This window comes from Euleptes europaea, chromosome 6 (genome assembly GCF_029931775.1).
Source record: "Euleptes europaea isolate rEulEur1 chromosome 6, rEulEur1.hap1, whole genome shotgun sequence".
Taxonomy (NCBI): Eukaryota; Metazoa; Chordata; class Lepidosauria; order Squamata; family Sphaerodactylidae; genus Euleptes; species Euleptes europaea.
This window is the reverse complement of record NC_079317.1, coordinates 47969260-47989027: the sequence shown is the minus strand read 5'-3', so window position 1 is coordinate 47989027 and position 19768 is coordinate 47969260. Positions and strand designations below refer to the sequence as shown.

The window sequence follows — 19768 nt, the reverse complement described above, 5'->3', positions numbered from 1 at the left end:
AGCGGGAGATTTGGGGGGTGGAGCCTGAAGAGGGTGGGGTTTGGGGAGGGGCTTCAATGCCATAGAGTTCAATTGCCAAAGCGGCCATTTTTCTCCAGGTGATCTGATCCCTAATGGTTGGAGATCAGTTGAATTAGCAGAAGATCTCCTGCTACTACCTGGCAGTTGGCAACCCTACTCCAGCTAGTACCTGGAGATTGACCAATGCTAGGGTGACAGCAGAGCTTTGCACATACTCAGCTAGTGTTGTCCTGTTTCATGCATTGGTGGTACAAGAGGAAATAGAGGGTAAAAGATAGCAAAACAGACATTTGACGGCGAATCAGTGACAGGGGTTAAGTAAAGTTAATAGAAACAGTGAGGAAACCTAAAAAACATTCAGCAGTCAGACAGACAAAACTCTTCATGTTTGTTTGATTGGCAATTATGAAGGCACTGGAACTAAGCATATTATTGGGAGAAGAGGCAGACAGAATTGCTGTAACATAACATTTAGTTGTCAGATTTATTCACTGGATATGCATCTATGGAAGAATGATCCAAAGGCTTATTAGTAAATGGTTTAAGAAATCTGTGGCTAAGAGAAACACATTGCCATCTACAAGATATTCAGAATACATACCATCCATGTATTGCCCTTTTCTCTTCGCGTGCGTTCTGCAGCACAGTCTTAATACTTCAGGCACTGGATTTCAAAATGGTTGCTCACTTGATGGCTGAAGATATTTGGCCACAAGCAACATTTATACCATTGCTCAAGGCATGATATTCTGTATTCCAGACAACGGGTATTTGCATTGTATTTCTCATTACCTATTTGCTGGAGTTATTTTTTAATGCGCTATCGAGACAAATCCTCTACCTTACAGTATTCTGGGGAAGTGAGAACCAGTGCTGAAATCCTGACCTTTTGAATTTTAATATACATACTTATAATAAAGCTATATAGAATTACACTTTCTTTTTTTTACTATTGAGACCTTTACAAAACCACGACCTATTTTAATATATGGTGGTGTTAGAAATGTAAGAATAGCTTAAACCCCCCAAATCTTGTTGGTCTCTAAAGTTCTACTGGACTTGCATCAAGCTGCTCTACTATAAACCAACACGACTACCCTCTGAAACTGTAAAGTTGTGTAAAAGGGGCATTTGAAGAAATTTTTGCCTTTCATACAGCATGATTCACAAGTCTATTATATTTAACTAGGATACTGTTGCAAAATAAAATGTCAGTCTATTTTTATAAGTATGATAAAAAAAAGAATCAGTAAAATGATTTCATCGCAACGTTTAACAGAAACCTTTCTTTATTTAGCACCAAAGCCATTCTATTGCCTCTGGTAAGGATGATCTATGATGAAATGTGCTCCCATAACATTAAAAGTTATTTATCTCTAGTGAATGGCAGAAATTGCTAAAAATTGTGACATGCTCACCAAATGCTAAAGTGGTTGAGCAAGCTTGCGAAGTTCAATATTAAAGAATTGTGATTTTTATTTAAATCCATATAAGTTCTCTCTTCCGAAAGGAAACTAATGATGATTTGACATCTTTACCTAAGAGAGCTTTAATGCTTAAATTGCTTCAAAAGTGATTAATTCCTTTGCAAAAAACATTTGACATTTTCAGAGCAAAAACCACCCAAAATAGATGCTTGGATTTGAAAAATTAAGCTCGCAAAAGCCATTTTCACTTTTAAAATTGAGATGGTGTCATGGTCTTTTATGAACCACAGGTAGGCCAGATTGTTATCAAGGAGGATAAGTAATCCGTGATTGCTTGCTGAGTCAAAAAGTAGGCAAGTAATATGATGAGAATGTAGTCAACTTCAGCCAAGTGCATTCCACTGATAGAAGGCATGAGACAATATAAGGAATCGGAGAAGCCACAGAAGAACAGGACCAAGTGTGATACCCAAAAGGGTTTCTGAGGCTTTATATCAGGGATATTCAGTGGCTCAGGAGCTACATGTGGTTCTTTCACATGCAGCCTGTGGTTATTCTGAGCACCAGTCTCTAATGTGCCCCCCACCCCAGGTTTCTGGACACAGTCATTTGCCCAGTGATGCTTCTGGTTCCCAACTTGAAACAACAGCTATTGGAGGGACTGGAGAACAGGTAGACGGTAAACCTTCCTGTGATACAGGCCTCTGCGATACTAGGCATGGACGTAGATGGCTTGTTGTCTCCAACAACCCTCCATCCTTCTCTGTGGCCTTGGCATTTTCATCCAGAACCAGGACAGCTGCCAGGAGGAAAGCAAGATGGCCATAGAGAAGTGAGAGTAAAACCACCACCATGGTAGCCACCCAGGACAAATGCAAGCTGCTGGTAGCTATACTCCCCTTTCTTCATGACTGGTTTCCTCTCCTCTGGGCACCTTGGCAATCTCAGACTTTCCTAAGGTTGCCAGCAGAATCTGGGGGTGGGGGCATGGGTGATATGCCTCTCTACAGATTGATGGAAAACCAATGGTAAAACCACAGAGCCCCTGGTAATTCCTAGAGAGACATTATGCCACTCCTTAGTTTTCCCTGGAAGTGACAGAATGCTGTCAAGCTGATTTTTTACTTTATTATCCTTGGGATGGGAACTGGGAATGATTGATCTCCCCAGCTCCACTGGATAACTAGCAATCCTAGTGTCTCCTAGGCTTCTGTGATAAAACCACAGAGTTTCTAGTGCTCCCTAGAGTGGAATGATGTTACTTTTTCCCAGAAGTGACATAATGCTGTCCTGTTAACAGCATTTTGTTGCATTTATTCTTGGAGGTAGGAGATCTTTACAAAGAAGCAGGGTGAGGAAAATGCAGCCTTGGACGGACGGATGAACCCCCTAGCCAGATTCTTGTCCAGAAACTCCCGCAACACAGTCTTTTCCAGGGGGCTCATGGGGTAAACCCAGGCCTTGGAGGGCTTCATGTCCGCAGTGAGCTCAATGGCACAGTCCGTAGTGCGGTGAGGGGGTAGTAAGTCACAGTCCTTCCCTTCAAATACATCCAAAAAGTCCTGATACTCCGGGGGTAGTGTCACGGGGGTCGATGTCATGGCAGTCACCCTCCCCCCATCGGGCATGTCCTCCCAGCAATGCCACCAGCATTGTGGAGACTCAAATACTATTTGATGCTGTGTCCAGTCAATGCTGGGGTTGTGACCCGCCAGCCAGTTGCTTCCCAGAACCACTGGGTAAGCGATCCCAGGAGCAATGGTAAGGCTTATCTGCTCCTAGTGATCACCCACCCCCAACAATACTGGGTCAGAGCGCAAATGAACGGGACCCCCCTGTAGGTCGCTCCCGTCCATCTGGCGGAAACGCAAGGGGTGATGCAACTCCACAGCCTCCAACTGCAGTCGGTCAAACACACCCTGGTCTATTAAAGTCCTGGAGCAGCCAGAGTCCAAAATGCCGACTACTGCAATTGGATCCCCTCCCCGGGGATTCTTTAACACCACTGGCACCAGTAGAGTCTCTCCCTGGTCACTCACCCAGGTCGGAACCGGCTCGTTGTCTTGCAAGGTAGCCTCCTGTGCCGGTTCAATCACAGGTAGCTTTCTTCGTTTTTTGCCGGTGAGGCTTCTCCGGAGCAGCAGCGATGTTCACACAGAGTAGGCTCCAGGTCTGCTCTCCTTCGGTCTGGAACTCGGGGGTCAGTCGGGATCGCTCTGTCTGCCGTCTGTCCAGGGGATCCGTTTGTACACGTGTCCCATTCTCCCGCAATGCAAGCAGGCCGCCTCCTTGAAACGACGTGCCTTCACTTCTGAGAACCTGCCTTGGTTCCCCTCGCCATGGTGAGCCCCCACCACGGCATTCCCCCTGGTTGGGCCTCTGGGGGGGGTTCCCTCCCCGGGTGATCCTTGGCAAACTGCAAGGTAAGCTTACTGTGCTCCACTTGCCCTGCCAGCCGGATCCAGACCTCCACTGTTTCAGGGTCGCACAGAGTCAGGCAGCCCTCCAACACTTCCCATCGCAGTCCCTCGTAAAAGTGTTGGACCTTGGTGGCCTCGCTCCACTCCCTTACTTTGCACGCCAGGGACTGGAAATCTTGGGCATATTCCAGTACTGTGCGGGACCCTTGCCTCAATTTGCGCATGGCGAACCTGGCCCTCTCCGCCCGGTGCGGGTCCTCAAACCGGCGGTGCAGGGCTTCCAGGAAACCATTGAGGGAGCGCAAAAGTCCGGGATTAACTTCTGTTGCTGTTACTGCCGACTCCACCGCCTCCTTCTCCAGAAGTCCAATGGCGTACTGAACTCGGGCTTCTTCGGAGGGGAAAGTCTCACCCTGGTCCTTCATGAAGCCAGAAAGTTGTAGTAAGAAGTGGGGTAACAGGGCGCAGGTTCCATCAAAGAAGATCCTCAGGTCCCGGGGGGCTGTGTGTGGAGGATGAATGCGGGGGAGGTCGTAGCGACGATGGATGATCAGAGTCCTCGCACCGTTCCTGCTAGCGCCGTCATCTCCCTCCTTAGGATCCCCAGCTGGTCCTGAAGCTCCTGGTTCTGTCGAGTCAGGTCGTGGTTCTGCTCCTGCAGAAGACGGCATTCCTCTTCTCGGGGGTACGGGGTAGAGGTGACTGCAGCTCGGCCTCGGAGCGGTTCCTCGTCCCTGGAGTACAGGTCCTCCAGCAGGCCTCGATATAGGAGATCGAAGTTTGGCCCTGTGGTTGATTGGTGGACTTACTGTCCGGCGATCCATGGTGCCCCCTCTGCAAGTTCTGCGGGGTACCTTCCCGGGGTTACTTCCTCCCGGCTTGAATCTGCTCCTCTCGGGGCTGCTTCCTCCCGGGGCAGGACTGCTCCCTGCTGTTCCGACAGAGGCGTTCGTACCGCCGGATCAGTTCTGCGGATTGGGTCGAACTGGGGAACATCTTTCCCAAGAACTAACTAGTAGAAAATAAAAAAGATGATTCCAACCTAATGTCAGGCTTCAGCAAATACACAGCGTTTCAGGCAATAGACCTTCAATCCAGGCAGAGCAGCGATTCAAAGATTTATTTCAGAAAGTCAGTGATTTCAGTAAGAGACGCGCAAGGTTGGAATACATGACAGGGGGAGTGTGGATACATTTATAGGGCTGATACAATAGGGTTACAGGAACAAAGAGACAATGTAGTCATTTCCTGCCGGTAACGACTTAAGTAAAACTGAAACAGAAACAATCATGAACAATCAGTGGAGGAGATGGCCGAGCTCTCGGCTTTGTGCGCGGGACCCGATATCAGATCGAAGATTTACACAGGCAGGTCCCAATACAATTGTAAATCTCTGGCCGGAGCTCGTGTGCAAAACGGGGGGTGGGGAAGGAGTGCACAGAGAACTCCATTTTGTTTGCGGGGAAACCATCTTGTTTGAGGACGGAGCTGTCAGAAGCCCTATCTGACAATCTGACTGCAAGGCAGGTTACACACCTGTGACTCGACGTGTGTCTGGCATAACATGTATTTTGGCCCTTGCTCTCTTCCTGACATGAGGCAGAGTATCCTTGGCCACCCAAGATGTGAGCCACTTGCCAGGGAGAGAGCAAGACAGCCCAGAATAAAGTAAAAGGTTTAGCAGTGGTGGGGAGAGACGAGCCTGTTATCTTTCTATTACCATAAAAGGGCCACCAAGGACACTAAAACATACATGATAAAAATCACACTTAAAACCCAATAAAATCAATACCCCCAACCACACATCATTTAAAACTAAAATTAATTAAAAGCAGGGTTAAAATACATACAAAGACACAAAAACAGCAATTGAAATATTGTTCAGGAAGGAGGAATCACTGAGGGAATGCCAAATGAAACAAAAAAGTCTTCACCGATCAGCAAAAGATGGCAACAGAAAGGGACAGAATAATAAGGGACAGAATAAGAAGAAGAGAGTTCCAGAGCTTTGGTGCCATGATCAAGAAAGCCCTTTCCTGGGTGCCATCTGCTTAATCTCAGAAGGCAGGGGCAGCAAAAGCAAGGCCTCTGAAGATGACCATAGTGATTGGGAGGGTTCATAAGGGAATAGGTGGTCCTTTGGGTATGTAGGTCCCAAACTCCACAGGGCTTTGTAGTAATCTCATCTAGATGTAACCAGGGCAGGCACCACAGTGACCAGATGTTTTCTGCCCAGGAAAGGCCACATCTGGCTAACCAGTTGAAGCTGGTCAAAGACACTCCTGGCCACAGTTGTCACCTGCTTATCCAGAAGTAGGCCTTGGTCCAAGAGCATCCCCAGATTACAGACCTGTTCCTTCAAGGGAAGCGTGATCCCATCCAGAATAGATGACACTTTATATTCCGGGTCTGGCCTTCCACCCAGCAGTAGCACTACCATTTTGTCAGGATTAAGTTTCAGTTTATTAGCCCACATCCACTCCAAAACTGTTTCCAGGCACCAGTTCAGGTTTCCTACAGCTTCCCTGGGATCAGCTGGAAGTGCAAGATAAAGCTGAGTATCATCTTCATATTAGTGACATCCCAGCCCAGATCTCTGGATGACCTCATCCAGTGGTTTCATGTAGATGTTAAAGAGCATAGGGGCCAAGGTGGAACTCTCCAGGACCCCTAGGCCAAAGATCAAGGGGCTGGGCAGCAGTTTCCCAGCACCACCTTCTGAAACCGACCTTCCAGGTAGGACCAGGACCACCACAGAACAGTGCCTCCCAATCCCAGTCCAGACAGGCTGTCCAGAAGGATACCATGAGCAATGGTATCAAAAGTCACTGCGCAGTCCAGGGGAATCAACAGAGTCGCACTTCCTCTTTCCATCTCCCGGTCTAAGTCATCCACAAAGAAAACCAAGGCTGTTTGAGTCGCATAACCAGGCCTCCCAGACTGGAAGGCATCTAAATAATTTGTCTCATCCAAGAAAGCTTGGAGTTGTTCAGCCACCAACCCATTCAATCATCTTGGTCAAGAATGGAACCTGGGTCCAGGGCAGGATTCTTTAGAAGTGGATGACCACAGCCTGTTTCACACCTATGTGCGCATCAAATTTAAAGTTATATTTATATATTTAATAGTAGTAGTTATATGTGACATCATTGTATTTTATGCTTGGGATGGCAGACAGCAATTTTGTAGCTCTTTTGGTTCATGGTGGTAACTGTTAATGTGGCTCTCTATGAGCCACAAAGTGAATACCATCGCTTTAAATAAAATATTATATGTGCACTTAGATCAACAATTTGACAGAACTTCGGTTTTAAAGAAATATAGGTAATTAGGTTGTTCAGCATTTCTTAACCAGGACAATATGAATACTAGGAAGATTACATAGACATAATTTTTCCTGAGTATGAAAACTTAATGGCCTAGAAGGCAACAAAGATACTGTCCTGCACATCTGCAGACCAACTTTGAATCAGATAGTACCCAACAATAAGCATTACAACTTAAAATGATTGCTGATTTTCACCTGAAAGCTCCTTTCAGTCCCTTTATCACTTTAATGATAAAATATGCACATACCAGGTGGTCATAAATAAGGTAACATACACCTTAACTGGAACTTTAAAGCTGCATCCTTGAACCTTGTGTAATTAGTGCAGTGAATAATAATGACACAAAATTTCTAAATATTAGTAAAGATAGAACCATTTAAGTTGATACTAGTTCGATGTTTTCCTGGGGCACCCCTTTTAAAACTTCATTTTACCATTTGCCACTCTAGGTTTTATCACTATCCCACCTTCCCACTGTACTGGAGAACTCCGCAGAAATAACATAATGAAGAAAGAATTCTGGTTTAGATATAAAACCCAGCCTCACGTTCTCTTGGTTGATGTAGCCCCACTCACATTAGCTTGTACTATGTTGTACTATGACAGTGGACGGAGAAAAACCTGACAACTTCACACAGCAAACCTATCACAAGGATGGTTCCTATGTACTATGACCTTCTACACATAGGTGCTAACATTTGAAAGCCTTTGGAATACAATCCAGGGTCTTCCTCCTCGGCCTGACTGTCTGTCTCCCCTTTAAAGACCAGTTGTCTCCCCTCTCTTGGCCCCCACCAATCCTGCTTTCTTCCCCGCCCCCTCCAGCCGGCCCTTCCGGTCCAATCCTGAGGTCATGCTGTACTTGAGCCTCCCCTTCTTCCCTGCTCCTTCCCCCCCCATTGCTCCCCCTTCCTGCCTGTCCTTCGTAACCCTGGCACCACCTCCATCCTACCCTGGCCCACCCCGTCTCTCGCCGTGCCTGAGTCTCTTGGGTGGGCTGATCCAGCAGTTCCCTCTCAGGGGGCCCCTGCAGGGTAACTCCTTTCGGCAGCTGAGGGTCACTGCAGGATTGCTTCTGTGGATGGCCATCACTGATGACATGACCAGGGGGAACATAATTGTTGCTGCCTCCTGTGCTCTCTGGGAAGTGTTAGGCAGCTCCATTGCAGCCAACCTGACTTCCTGTGCCTCCCCCAGTCACATCTTCGAGACCTTAGCTGGCCCCAGGTAGGATAAAACAATATCCTGTAAATGGTATATCCTGTAAAAACAATATCCTGGAGTCCGTAGTCACACCAATTGGTTAAACCTCAATCATGCAACACTTCAAATATCTGGGTATCTTTAACTCCAGCTAGCAGTTGTAGCAACATTACTTCTATGGGGGGAAATTAAGATTTTGAAAATGAATATGAGGACTCCCTGTCACAATTCTAAACAATACCTTTCATCACGTGGATGCTGTGTTTTGTTCATTCATTCAGTGAGAAGGCCAAAGATGATGCAGATAATTAATTGCAAGTAAAAACCCTACAGTTGCCATTAGACAGTAGTTTTAGTCTTCTCAAATTTAAGCTAGATCATATGGCATTCTGTATTCCTCAAGCTAAATTTTGGCATGACACACCATCCACTGGAAAATAGTCCTGAATGGGCTATTCTAGAAAGATAACAGTTTTATCTTTCGCATGGCTGGGACACTTTAGGTCTCAGAGATAGATATACATCAACTATAACTTTGTGGTAACACTAATATTCAAATAGGGGAAGTGATTCTTTAGAAAAACTGGACTGTATAGTTCTAACTTGTGAACGTTTTGGGCTAGAATTAATTTTGTTAGCTTTTATGGTGCCACTAGGCTCCTGCTCTATTCTGGACCAAACAAGGTATCTTTTGCTGATCTCAGCTAAAGTTGCTCAAATACCCGCTGGCTTGGCTCATGCTTTGTTTGCCAGTTGGTAAGACACATTATTTTTCAATGATTTTTCAATGATCAGTTTGATAGTTTGTACATTGTGGGTGTTCAACTGGTTGTTTCTCTGTCCATGTAGAACAGCACAATTGGCTTTTTGTGAGAGAAAAGTAAGCAGGAGCCAATCGTGATATATTGGCCCCCGGATCCTTTCTACTGCTTTTAAATCGATATTTGATATATTCAACAGAAAAGCTAGGTGCTGCCTGGCATGCCATTTTGGAAGCCAGTGTATATATTAGCCCAGATAGGAGTGGACTTCCAGCACTATCTGACAGAACTCTTCATGCGGGCCTGAGAGGTAAGCTGGGTCAGAAGAGGGACTCTTGATAACTTCTCCTCTTGTTGCAATTGGAAATCAATTTCCGGAAGATGGTTTCCTATTTGTTTGGACATTTGTATTTACCCTCAGCTCCCTCTGGCAGCATTGGATTATCAAATATAATTTTTCATAAGAACATAAGAAAGGCCCTGCTGGATCAGGCCAAGGCCCATCAAGTCCAGAAGTCTGTTCACACAGTGGCCAACCAGGTGCCTTTAGGAAGCCACAAACAAGACGAGTGCAGCAGCACCATCCTGCCTGTGTTCCACCGCACCCAAAATAATAGGCATGCTCCTCTGATACTAGAGAGAATAGGTATGCAGCATGACTAACATCCATTCTAACTAACAGCCATGAATACCCCTCTCCTCCATGAATATGTCCACTCCCCTCTTAAAGCCCTCCAAGCTGGCAGCCATCACCACATCCTGGGGCAGGGAGTTCCACAATTTAACTATGCATTGTGTGAAAAAATACTTCCTTTTATCTGTTTTGAATCTCTCGCTCTCCAGCTTTAGCAGATGACCCCCGTGTTCTAGTATTATGGGAGAGGAAGAAAAACTTCTCCATGTCCACTCTTTCCAAACCATGCATAATTTTATAGACCTCTATCATGTCTCCCCTTATGTCTTATAATTTTATAGATCTCTATCATGTCTCATATATTTTATCAAGTGTCTGGCCAATTAAAAGAGCTTGCTTAGCAAAGTAGTCCAAAATCTCTGCTCTCTTTAGTTCTGGTCTCTTGTTTGCCTCTGGAAAAACTTGGGAAAGATCAGTAAGGTTGGGTGATTCCCTCAAACCCTCATCTAGTTGTGAGGGTTGTAAAGATTGAGAGTTTGAGATTAGAGGTAGTCCTGACTCCTCAGATAGGCACTGATATTTATTATTAGCCCATAGGGCTCCCTCTACAAAAAAAAAATCTTCCATTTTACTTTGTTTGGTACAAGGGGTGTGCCCATCTTTCAAAGGTTCTCCCACAGCCCAGCTGATGTCTACTACTTCCCTTTCCTTGCAGCATAACTGCTCTGCCCAGCAGTCACTAGTTTAAACAGACAATTAAATCACTCACAAATAATATAAATCAGTCATCAATAAATGCCGTGTTTCAATAAAATCCTACCTTTAGGTGTTCATCTAAGTAGTCCTTAGTGATGGTAATGGCTGCTGATCAGTTTGAATTGGCAGGGTCCTTGTGCAGGGCAAAGTTTTGAGAAAACCTGATGCAAACTGGTTCAGCAGGCATTTGCGGTGCTCAACACAAACTGAACAGACCAAGCAATTGGCTCACATCTGATGACAACCTTCAAACACAGTAAGTTCGACCATCAAATGTGTTTACAGAATAATTCACAGCATCCTTAATCTCAGCTACTAGATCATGTGTGTGTGTGTAAAGTGCCATCAAGTCGCAGCTGACTTATGGCGACCCCTTTGGGGGTTTTCATGGCAAGAGACTAACAGAGGTGGTTTGCCAGTGCCTTCCTCTGCACAGCAACCCTAGTATTCCTTGGTGGTCTCCCATCCAAATACTAACCAGGGCTGACCCTGCTTAGCTTCTGAGATCTGACGAGATCAGGCTAGCCTGGCAGCCCTAAATCCTTTGACAATCTTAAAAAATAATTCCACATACCCTCTTCTAATGTTTGGCAATACCTGCAATTCAGACATTGTCTTCAGACCAAATTTGGGCTGGATTCTTTAGCAGCATCAGTATCTCCATATTACTATTTTAGCTCTATAGAATCATTTAGAAAGAAAGGCACATCAGTATTGATGCTCTTATTTTGCTCTGAGTCCTAGACTTGCAGTTGACGTGCAACCCATTAAATGCAATAATAAAATTAACATGCAGTTAATTGGTTCTCATTGGAACTAAATCCTGAAACTACAACATAATCTTCCTTGTGCCTTAGATTGCAACTCAAGAATATCTAAAGATTCATTGGACTCCACATATATTCTTCAGACTGGGAATGACAAGGCAAAACGCTTGTCAAAGATGCAAGTCTATAGGAGGAATGTTACATATGCTTTGGTCTTGTTCCTACCATAATACCGTTTTAGCAGGATATTTAAAAAAATGTTCAACTCTATTTTAGAATCATCACGCCAACTCACATGGTAGCACTAGGCTTAATACCCAAATCTTGGCATCTTACACCAAGTCAAAAGTTGTGGTTTTATATATACACATTTTTAAAAACCCAACAAGTTTCTATGTTTCATAAGCATTTAAAGCTACTATCTGCACCTGCAGTCTTTTCATGAGGACAACTGTCTGTGGCCATCACATTGCACAGCACCAAATCATGTCACCGTTCTTTCCTAAAGCAATTATTGGAATTCCACAAGCACATTCTTTCTCCAACAATGTCCAATGAGATGCCTCAGGGAAGATCATAAGTAGGACAAACTGACAATATCTTTCGATGTCCCTGCAAAATCAAAGTTATACCATCTCTGTCTGAATATAGAAGTTGGGCTTCTAACTATCCTCACAAATCAGCTTTACATCTAATCCTTTACATTCACAGCAGGGCCCTTCACAGTTCCACACCACACAGTGACAATTAATTCCATAGATTTTATGTATTGTCTGAAATGGCATTTCCCACTGTTTCATCTTAAAATTGCTTCCCTCTGATTTCAGAAAAAAAAATCTTGCATTTTTCTATCCTGAAAAGGATTACATAATTTATTTTCCATTAATCATCAGTCCTACACAATGTATGGTTTTATAGACCTTGATCATAGTCTTCTGTTACCAACACTGAAGAATGGTGTAGAACTCCTGAATCTTAACTGGATAATGATCAGAATCACTACTTGTGTGTGCCAAGAAAAGTAAATGAAACTTTACTTGGCATTCAAACGTAGTGATGGGAAATAATTCACCTGCTGAATTTCTGTTTGCAGTTTTAGGCACAGAAAAACAAACTGCTTCAACCTACAAACATACCCTTTCTTACATACAAAATCTGTTTGTTGTCTGTTTGTAATTTACCTGCAACAGAATAGCACTTTGATTACAGTGTAGCCCTCCAAAGTTTAAATATTGATCTCCATAGATTACCCACCCATTCACACACACATTACCAGTATAGCCATCATCTCATACTGGGAAAATTTTGTCAGATAACTATAACTGTGGCTATATATTTTTCTTCACTTCCTGAATCAAAGCTTCTTACAATATAATTATGCTGATTTTTTTTTTACGGTGCTACATGCATACTCTTTAATCCAAATAATTATTTCATATTTAGAAGAGACGGTAGGAAAAAAATTGTCTTGAACAGAAAAATGATAAAAGTGCAATAAGAATTTGATAGATACACAATCCCAAACTCAACCATCTGGAAGAAAACCAATGGTCTCTAATCACTGTACCATGGCAACCTTCAAGAAACACAGGCTTATTTCCACAGCCTGTCCTCCTGGTGATGAAGATTCTACAATTTCCCATTCTTTCCATAAGTCACCGTGGCCAAAAGAAGCAATGTACACAAGCCCAACTCCCACTTTCATCCTAAAGATACCAGGTCACCATCCAATGTTGCAGCCGGGAAATTTGTTCTGACTTCTACCATTATTAGCAAAGACAGGCCACTCTGCACGCTTAACATGTCCCATCCTCAGCATTTAAGAGTCCTGTGCAGCCCTTATATACAAACAACTTCCACAGGATAAACTCAGTGAATTTATTCCTGACCATTTATCAAATTGGCCCACATTTACTTTTTGATTTTTGTAATTTGCAAATCTTTCAGCACAGTTATGAAACAGATATTCATGGCTGAAAGCAAAACAAAATGAACACACTGTGTAAATAGGTGTGTATCTGCATGTGTACATATGTGTATGTGTTTGTGTGTGTCACTGATGAGATTTTGCTTCTCATTTCTAACATTTAATACATTAAGGAGGAGACATGAGCAAATCTTAAGATATGAAACATTAATGCAAAAGCAATGATTAAGTTCCACAGTGGAAGCCCATTGAAAGAATGGAACATTTGTACCACTTCTCTGTCCAAGGAGTGCAAAAGGGCAACATAAACCACACAAAAATGAAGTAGATGAGGTTGATAGAGAATTACTTGCCCTGGCTACCAACTGTGAAAATGTCCCACTAATTTAATGGACCTCAGTTCTTACATAAAGGGATTACAGGATACCAGCCTTGCTTTGAAAGCTCAAATGTTGGTACGTGGGGAAATGGATTAATCATTACTAATGATATAATAATTACATTTTTAAAATGCCCAAACAGCCATCTGACTGTGGAGTGTTGGGGTGGAAGAGCTTAGTCACGGACAATTCTGCTGATCTGGGCAGGACCTGCAAAGATACCCACCTTCCTGTGCACACAGCATGCAAATGAGCTTTGATTGCAATCCTTCTGAAAAGATCATAGCAAACCAGTTTCGAGAAAGATTGCAGTTAAAGGAAGAAAACATGGAAGCAGGACAAATAGAGGACAAAGTCCTGCACTGCAGTATGGAAGCCTAGGCAGAACAGGATACCTGTGGAAGCAACTTTACAGTCTGTTTTGAGAAACTAGAGTAGTTTAATGGATAACAGTTTGTACAGCAAGTCCCTGATTCAAATCCCACCTCTGCCATGAACTCCCCAGGTGGGCAAAGCAAGCCCCTATCTCTCAGCCTCAGAGCTTCACCTGTAATAGGAGAATAATAGTGACCTTTATTATAGGGTCCTATATAAGTAAGGGTTGCTTATATGACATATAGGACATGCTTTGAACATTCTAAAATGCAATACAGATTAATATTGTTGTTTACAATGCCAGACAAAGAGACTGGCTTTGCCTCATTACAAATAGCTACATCCATTTCTCGTATATTTGAAATGCTTCCAAGGCAGTAGAACAGTTGGCTTGACTATATAAGCAATACAAGTCGTTGTAATAATTTCATTTGTCCCAATGAAATAAAATTTAATTCAAATGCCAGAATTTCTTGCATAGAGGATGCAGTTGTGTGCAATTTAATAGAGGAACCCCTTCACCCACATTGCAAGGAATCCTGAAGGACACTTCTAGGCTCTTTGGGAGACAACAAAATGTTTTGGGCCAGTCTTGAGAAGAGAATGTGATGTCTAGGTGAGCTTGAATCCTATCACCTTTCATTTTGGAAATTAACCATGGAAAATATGTGTTCTAAGGTAGTCAGCAAGGACATCCTGGAATTTCTTTGCTAGATACATTGGTTCAGTACAGCGACCCAGACTTAACAGTATCCAAATTGTGTGAATAAACTCCATGATAGGCTCCAGTCCTATATGCTTACAACAACAAAACAGGTCCTAAATCACACAAATTACAATCAGATGGCAAACTAGAAATATTTAGACACAAGCACAACTATTATCATTTAGAAAATACAACTAAAGTGGATTAAAAAGAATTTTAAAATGGGTGTGAAAATGGGGAAAAATCAGATTTGACTTCAGATCAGATTTGATTTCTTGACTTACATAGATTTTACTAATACATGAAGATATCAAGTTGCTCATAAAAAGTATGGGGCCAAGTAGAACATCTCTCACATATACAGAGTAGCACATTCAGTGAGAAATCCTATTATATAGATGATTTTTAACAACTACATCTAATATGTTGTAAGCCTAGTACTGTGAAATCTAGCCCTCAGCATGTTTGTAAAATAAGCAATAATGTCTGCCAGTATGAGACTGGAGTTGTACCTCATGTAAGAACCTATAAATGCTTTAAGGAAAGAGTCTGGTATAGATATATGTGTTTTAGGACAGAATTATTTAGGACAGGATGTAGGTTAGTAGTTAGTCCAATAGAAGATCTAATATCCCATAAGCAAAAAGGCTTTCATATTGTGTTTATGCCTTAATAAACCATTAATGAACCAAAAAGTGTAATTAATCTTATTTATGGCCACTACCACTGAAGTAAGTAAAAGACTAATAATACTAATCATCTTGGTTTGTAGAATTCAGGGAAGGATTTAGTAGCGGATGTCTTTCTGAGAGATGAGAGAAGAGAGGACAGGGTTTTTATTTCGTTTTGTTTTTTGGCTTTGGGATGAGAACTGGGGACGCAAAATAAAGAGTGGTATTGGGTAGGCACATGGAACAGCAGTTCTATTGTGATGCACTATTTCATGGTACCAAGAGAAAAAAACCTTTATAAAAAGAAGTTCATCTTCATACTGGTTCAGTAAAAGATGGAAAGGTCTTCTCTGACTCCCAGTGATAAATCAGGTTGCGGTCTCATCACATATTATCTTATTTGCTGCTTATTTGCTACTTTATTATTCAGTGAGCCTATGAAATGAAGCACTTTGGACAACTATAAGGAAGAGCGCCATGCCAGAGACATACTTTGGAAGAATCAGGAAGAACCAGGGACTGCTCATGACTTAGGTGTTTCAAGAGCAATAATCTATGCAGAGTTACTCCAGTCCCAGTCCACTGAAATCAATAACTCTGCATAGAACTGTGCGATCACTGAGTGAAAGAGATCCCACTCCCACACCACATAAAGCCATGGAAAACATAATGGAATGAAAGTGTACTTTGTTGAAATCACATTTCTCATCACAAGATTCTCAGTGGCATCCAAGTGCCAGCAACACTTACCACACTTCACAGTTTTCAGAAACTGCACCAGCCACCCCTTCTCTCACATCCATCCCTCCTCCCTCACCCTCCCCGGCCACCTGCAATGATGGGTACCAAATACTTATTTTGGATAGTGAGCATATCGGCTTTGGAAACTCACCTTTTAAAAAGTTGTATTATAAACTGTGGGGACTCTCTGTGTTTTTAACTGTTTCACACAAAGAATGAGGGAAAAGGCAAGGGGCTAATGGAAGCAAACAGCGCATTTGAAAGGCTGTAGCTCATGCCATTTATACTTCAATAGGTAGGATTTTGAAAGAATAAAGAAGGAAAGGATGTCTCCCACCTCACACCAGAAAAGTTAGTGTGTGGATCAGACTCTAAAATCAGAGCTAATTACGCTAGCTTGTATAAAACCTTATAGATGAATGGTTTGAAATCTCTTTATAAAAAAATATGGGAACTATGGATTATTATACTGATTAACATAATTGGTCAGAGAAAGCTCTGCAGCCATGTAAAATAAGCCTGCTCTTAAAGCAAAGTATCAGTTTACTTCTGAAATAGACTTGTTCACAACAAGAACATTCATTATGCCTGTACATTGGCTATAAAGGGGTGGATTGCAGGGGTGTCAGAACCTATTGATCATTTTTTAAAATTCTCTTCCACCTGCAAAGCTCCTCTTAATTGTTGGTGAAATGAAACCTAGACAGAAGTTTCAGAGGTCAGGTATCTGAGCATGCAGCATTTAGTAGCCCAAGTCCAAAGTTGACAAGGATGCTTCAAAGCAGAAGGAGCACACAGCAAACATCTCTCTTTCTGTAACAAACTGGTACTGAGCTAGCTAGTAAGCAGGTTTAAAGGGAGATGGCACAGAGAACGCTCAAAGCCTGTCTCTTTCAGACAGAATCTTTTGCATTATTTCCCTCTTCCCAAACAATCCTCCCTGGGTAACCAAGCAAAAGGAGAGAGGCTGGGGAAAATGTTATTCTGTAATGCAATACGGAAGAAACAGTCAAGAAAACCAAGGGGGATAGAAACTGGTTCCTGACCTAGAAAAAACAACAACAACAACCAGATACTTACAGTTCGTAGGAACTGTATTTCATCTTCCCCTCCTTCACCCCCTTCAGCCATGGCTTTGGAGGAGGTAGCTCTGCTCAGCCTCTGATTGCCTCCACCGGCAGCAGTTTGCCGGTCTCAGCACAGCTCTTTTTTCTCTCTGTCGGTATTAGCATATAGCTAATCCATAGCCATATAGGGAGCCCAGCTAACTCCACTGCACTGCAGACTGTCAGTCAACCCCCTCACTGCCAGAACCAACTGAGCCTCCTTCCCTAAACCACAGCAAGCTAACCCCTCTAGTCCCCCCCACTCCTTCCCTCCCTCCCTCCTTCTCTCTCTCCCCCCCCCTTCTCAGGGGAAACCTATCGTTGTAGGCATTGCAGGAATCATCGCTAAGGGTTTTTTCCCCTCCCCTTTAAATGTCTCTCAAAAGCACAATAGTGGGATAATGTTAATGAAAGCAAAGCTCTCATTCCCATTTTGCTCGATTAGTGCTTCCCGTTGGTTGCTTTTTTTTTGCATGTAAAAAAGTGTCACCATCAGCATCTCTTCCCTATTGATGAGTATTCAAAGAAGATACGATCACTATCCTTCCTAAAATGACAATTTTAACAGCCCAAATAAGCCAATTGTTGCCTTTCTATTGAAACAGAAATAATTCTCAGGCAAGACTATTTAATCGTATAAAGGAAGAATGTGCAGTTGTTAATCATGGTGCCATTTTTCAATCATAACAAGTTTTGGAGAAAGTTTTTAATCTGAAGCACGATGAAATATAAACAGAAAATATATGATCATTTCCTTTCAGATTCCCTTGCTCCCACAATATTGAAGCAAATACAGCCATTTGACACAGCATGGATCTGACAGTCCTACAAGCATGTTTGCTTGTGAGACTCTTCCATTGAAATCAATAGGATTTTCTAAAAGAAGTAAGCATGATGAGGACAAGACTTTCATTGACCCTTTCCACTCCACAGTCCCTCACAATCCATCAAATTAACAGAAACATGCCTTTCCAGTTTTTTGTTTTGTTCATCCAGCAGCCTTCTTGGTGGCTACTACATAGCCTCCCCTATGGCAGTCACCAAAATGCACAATCAAAAAGTGACCTGAAGAAAAACCTGTGGAACTAATAAGAAGCTGCACAAAAATGCCTGTGCCACTTTCAGAAACACAGTAAGACATTCACATTTGGGCTTGCTGTTTGGACTTACGGGGTACTAGCTTTTATAATCAAATTTTCATGCTGTCTGATTTCACTGTTTTTGTTGTTCTTGTTGTTTTTACATGTCCTTAAACAGTTACTGCCTTCCCCAGTCATCTTCCCTTTACCCCCAGTAACCTGGGTCCTCATTTTACCGACCTCGGAAGGATGGAAGGCTGAGTCGACCTTGAGCCGGCTACCTAAAACCAACTTCCGTTGGGATCGAACTCAGGTTGTGAGCAGTGCTTGGGACTGCAGTACTGCAGCTTACCACACGGCTCTTACTGGTATAACATAACACACTATGAATTTCTCTCGATACAAACTCAGGAATTCATGGCAAAGAACATTTCATACTACACGTACTAATATAAAATAAAGGAGTAAATATTAAGGGTCATATATTAGAGGCAATATTCCTGTATCCCAAGTCCACACAATATCAGCTTCTTTCACCACTTCATTTAGTGAAAATCCATGTTAGATCTTCTTGTTTTTGTTTGATGGTTAGAAAGTAAAACTCTGTATCTTTCCGTACATTCAAGCACCATAAAAATTGCTGCCAGCAGCTTGCCTCACTACTAACCTGAGAAGGTGGAACCTACTAGCCACATGCAGCTCTGGTATATTTTCCTTCTCTTCTTGGAGGGTAAAATGCAAAAAAAAAACAAAGGTTGTTTGTTTGGGCAAATACCATGTGGGAAGGTTTGCTTGCTTCTTAAATGTGTGCTTAAGTGCTGTGATGCAGACAACCAAGGTTGCTTTTATAATACTCCATGGTTGCTGTCACTCCATCCCTAGTTATCAACTTGTTCTGTTGCTATGAAATGAAAACATTCCTTCGACATATTCCTCAAATTATTCTTGAAATGTTTAGTTACTACTACTGGGTCCTTATTTACAGCAGGAAACAGTTATGATAGGAAGATTAAACATACTCTTGTTGTGCATCCACCTCTATTCTCTGCAGGTATTCTTACTGATGTGGATTTCGCATAATTTTCCCCTAATGGTTGCTATACTGTGCACACTTGTGCAACAGATCCAAAATAAAAGAAGCCCACATCTGAGGCCAAAGACGGCAAAAGTTTTAATTAAGTGCATTTACACATACACCAACCTCACACAAAACACAAACATATCACAGTGTACAGTTTCTCAGTAGAGGAAAAAATGCAGATTAAACACCACATACATGAAAATTTGGGGTGGGGGGAATACCAGATGAAAATGGCAGCATTTTAAATCTTACACAATGCTGAAAACCAGGAAGAAAAAGCAGAGAAGAGTGTTTCTTAAAAGAAGGTTCTAGTATGAATCAGGGAGATTCTTTCCCTATTAATTTTCAGCAGCTACAGATTTGAAAGCCATGGTCAGCACTTGG

The 19768-nt window shown here is 42.6% G+C and overlaps 1 protein-coding gene across 1 annotated transcript in view; it reads right to left on the bottom strand.

Annotated features, from left to right (window-relative positions):
* The window catches only part of RYR3 (ryanodine receptor 3), a 336967-nt gene extending 319591 nt beyond the window's left edge, over positions 1-17376 (bottom strand). The window contains exon 1 of the mRNA XM_056852142.1: positions 17199-17376. Within this exon, the coding sequence (XP_056708120.1) occupies positions 17199-17249 (51 nt within the window). The 5' untranslated portion in view covers positions 17250-17376. The remainder of the gene's footprint in view (positions 1-17198) is intronic.
* Positions 17377-19768: the final 2392 nt, after the last annotated feature.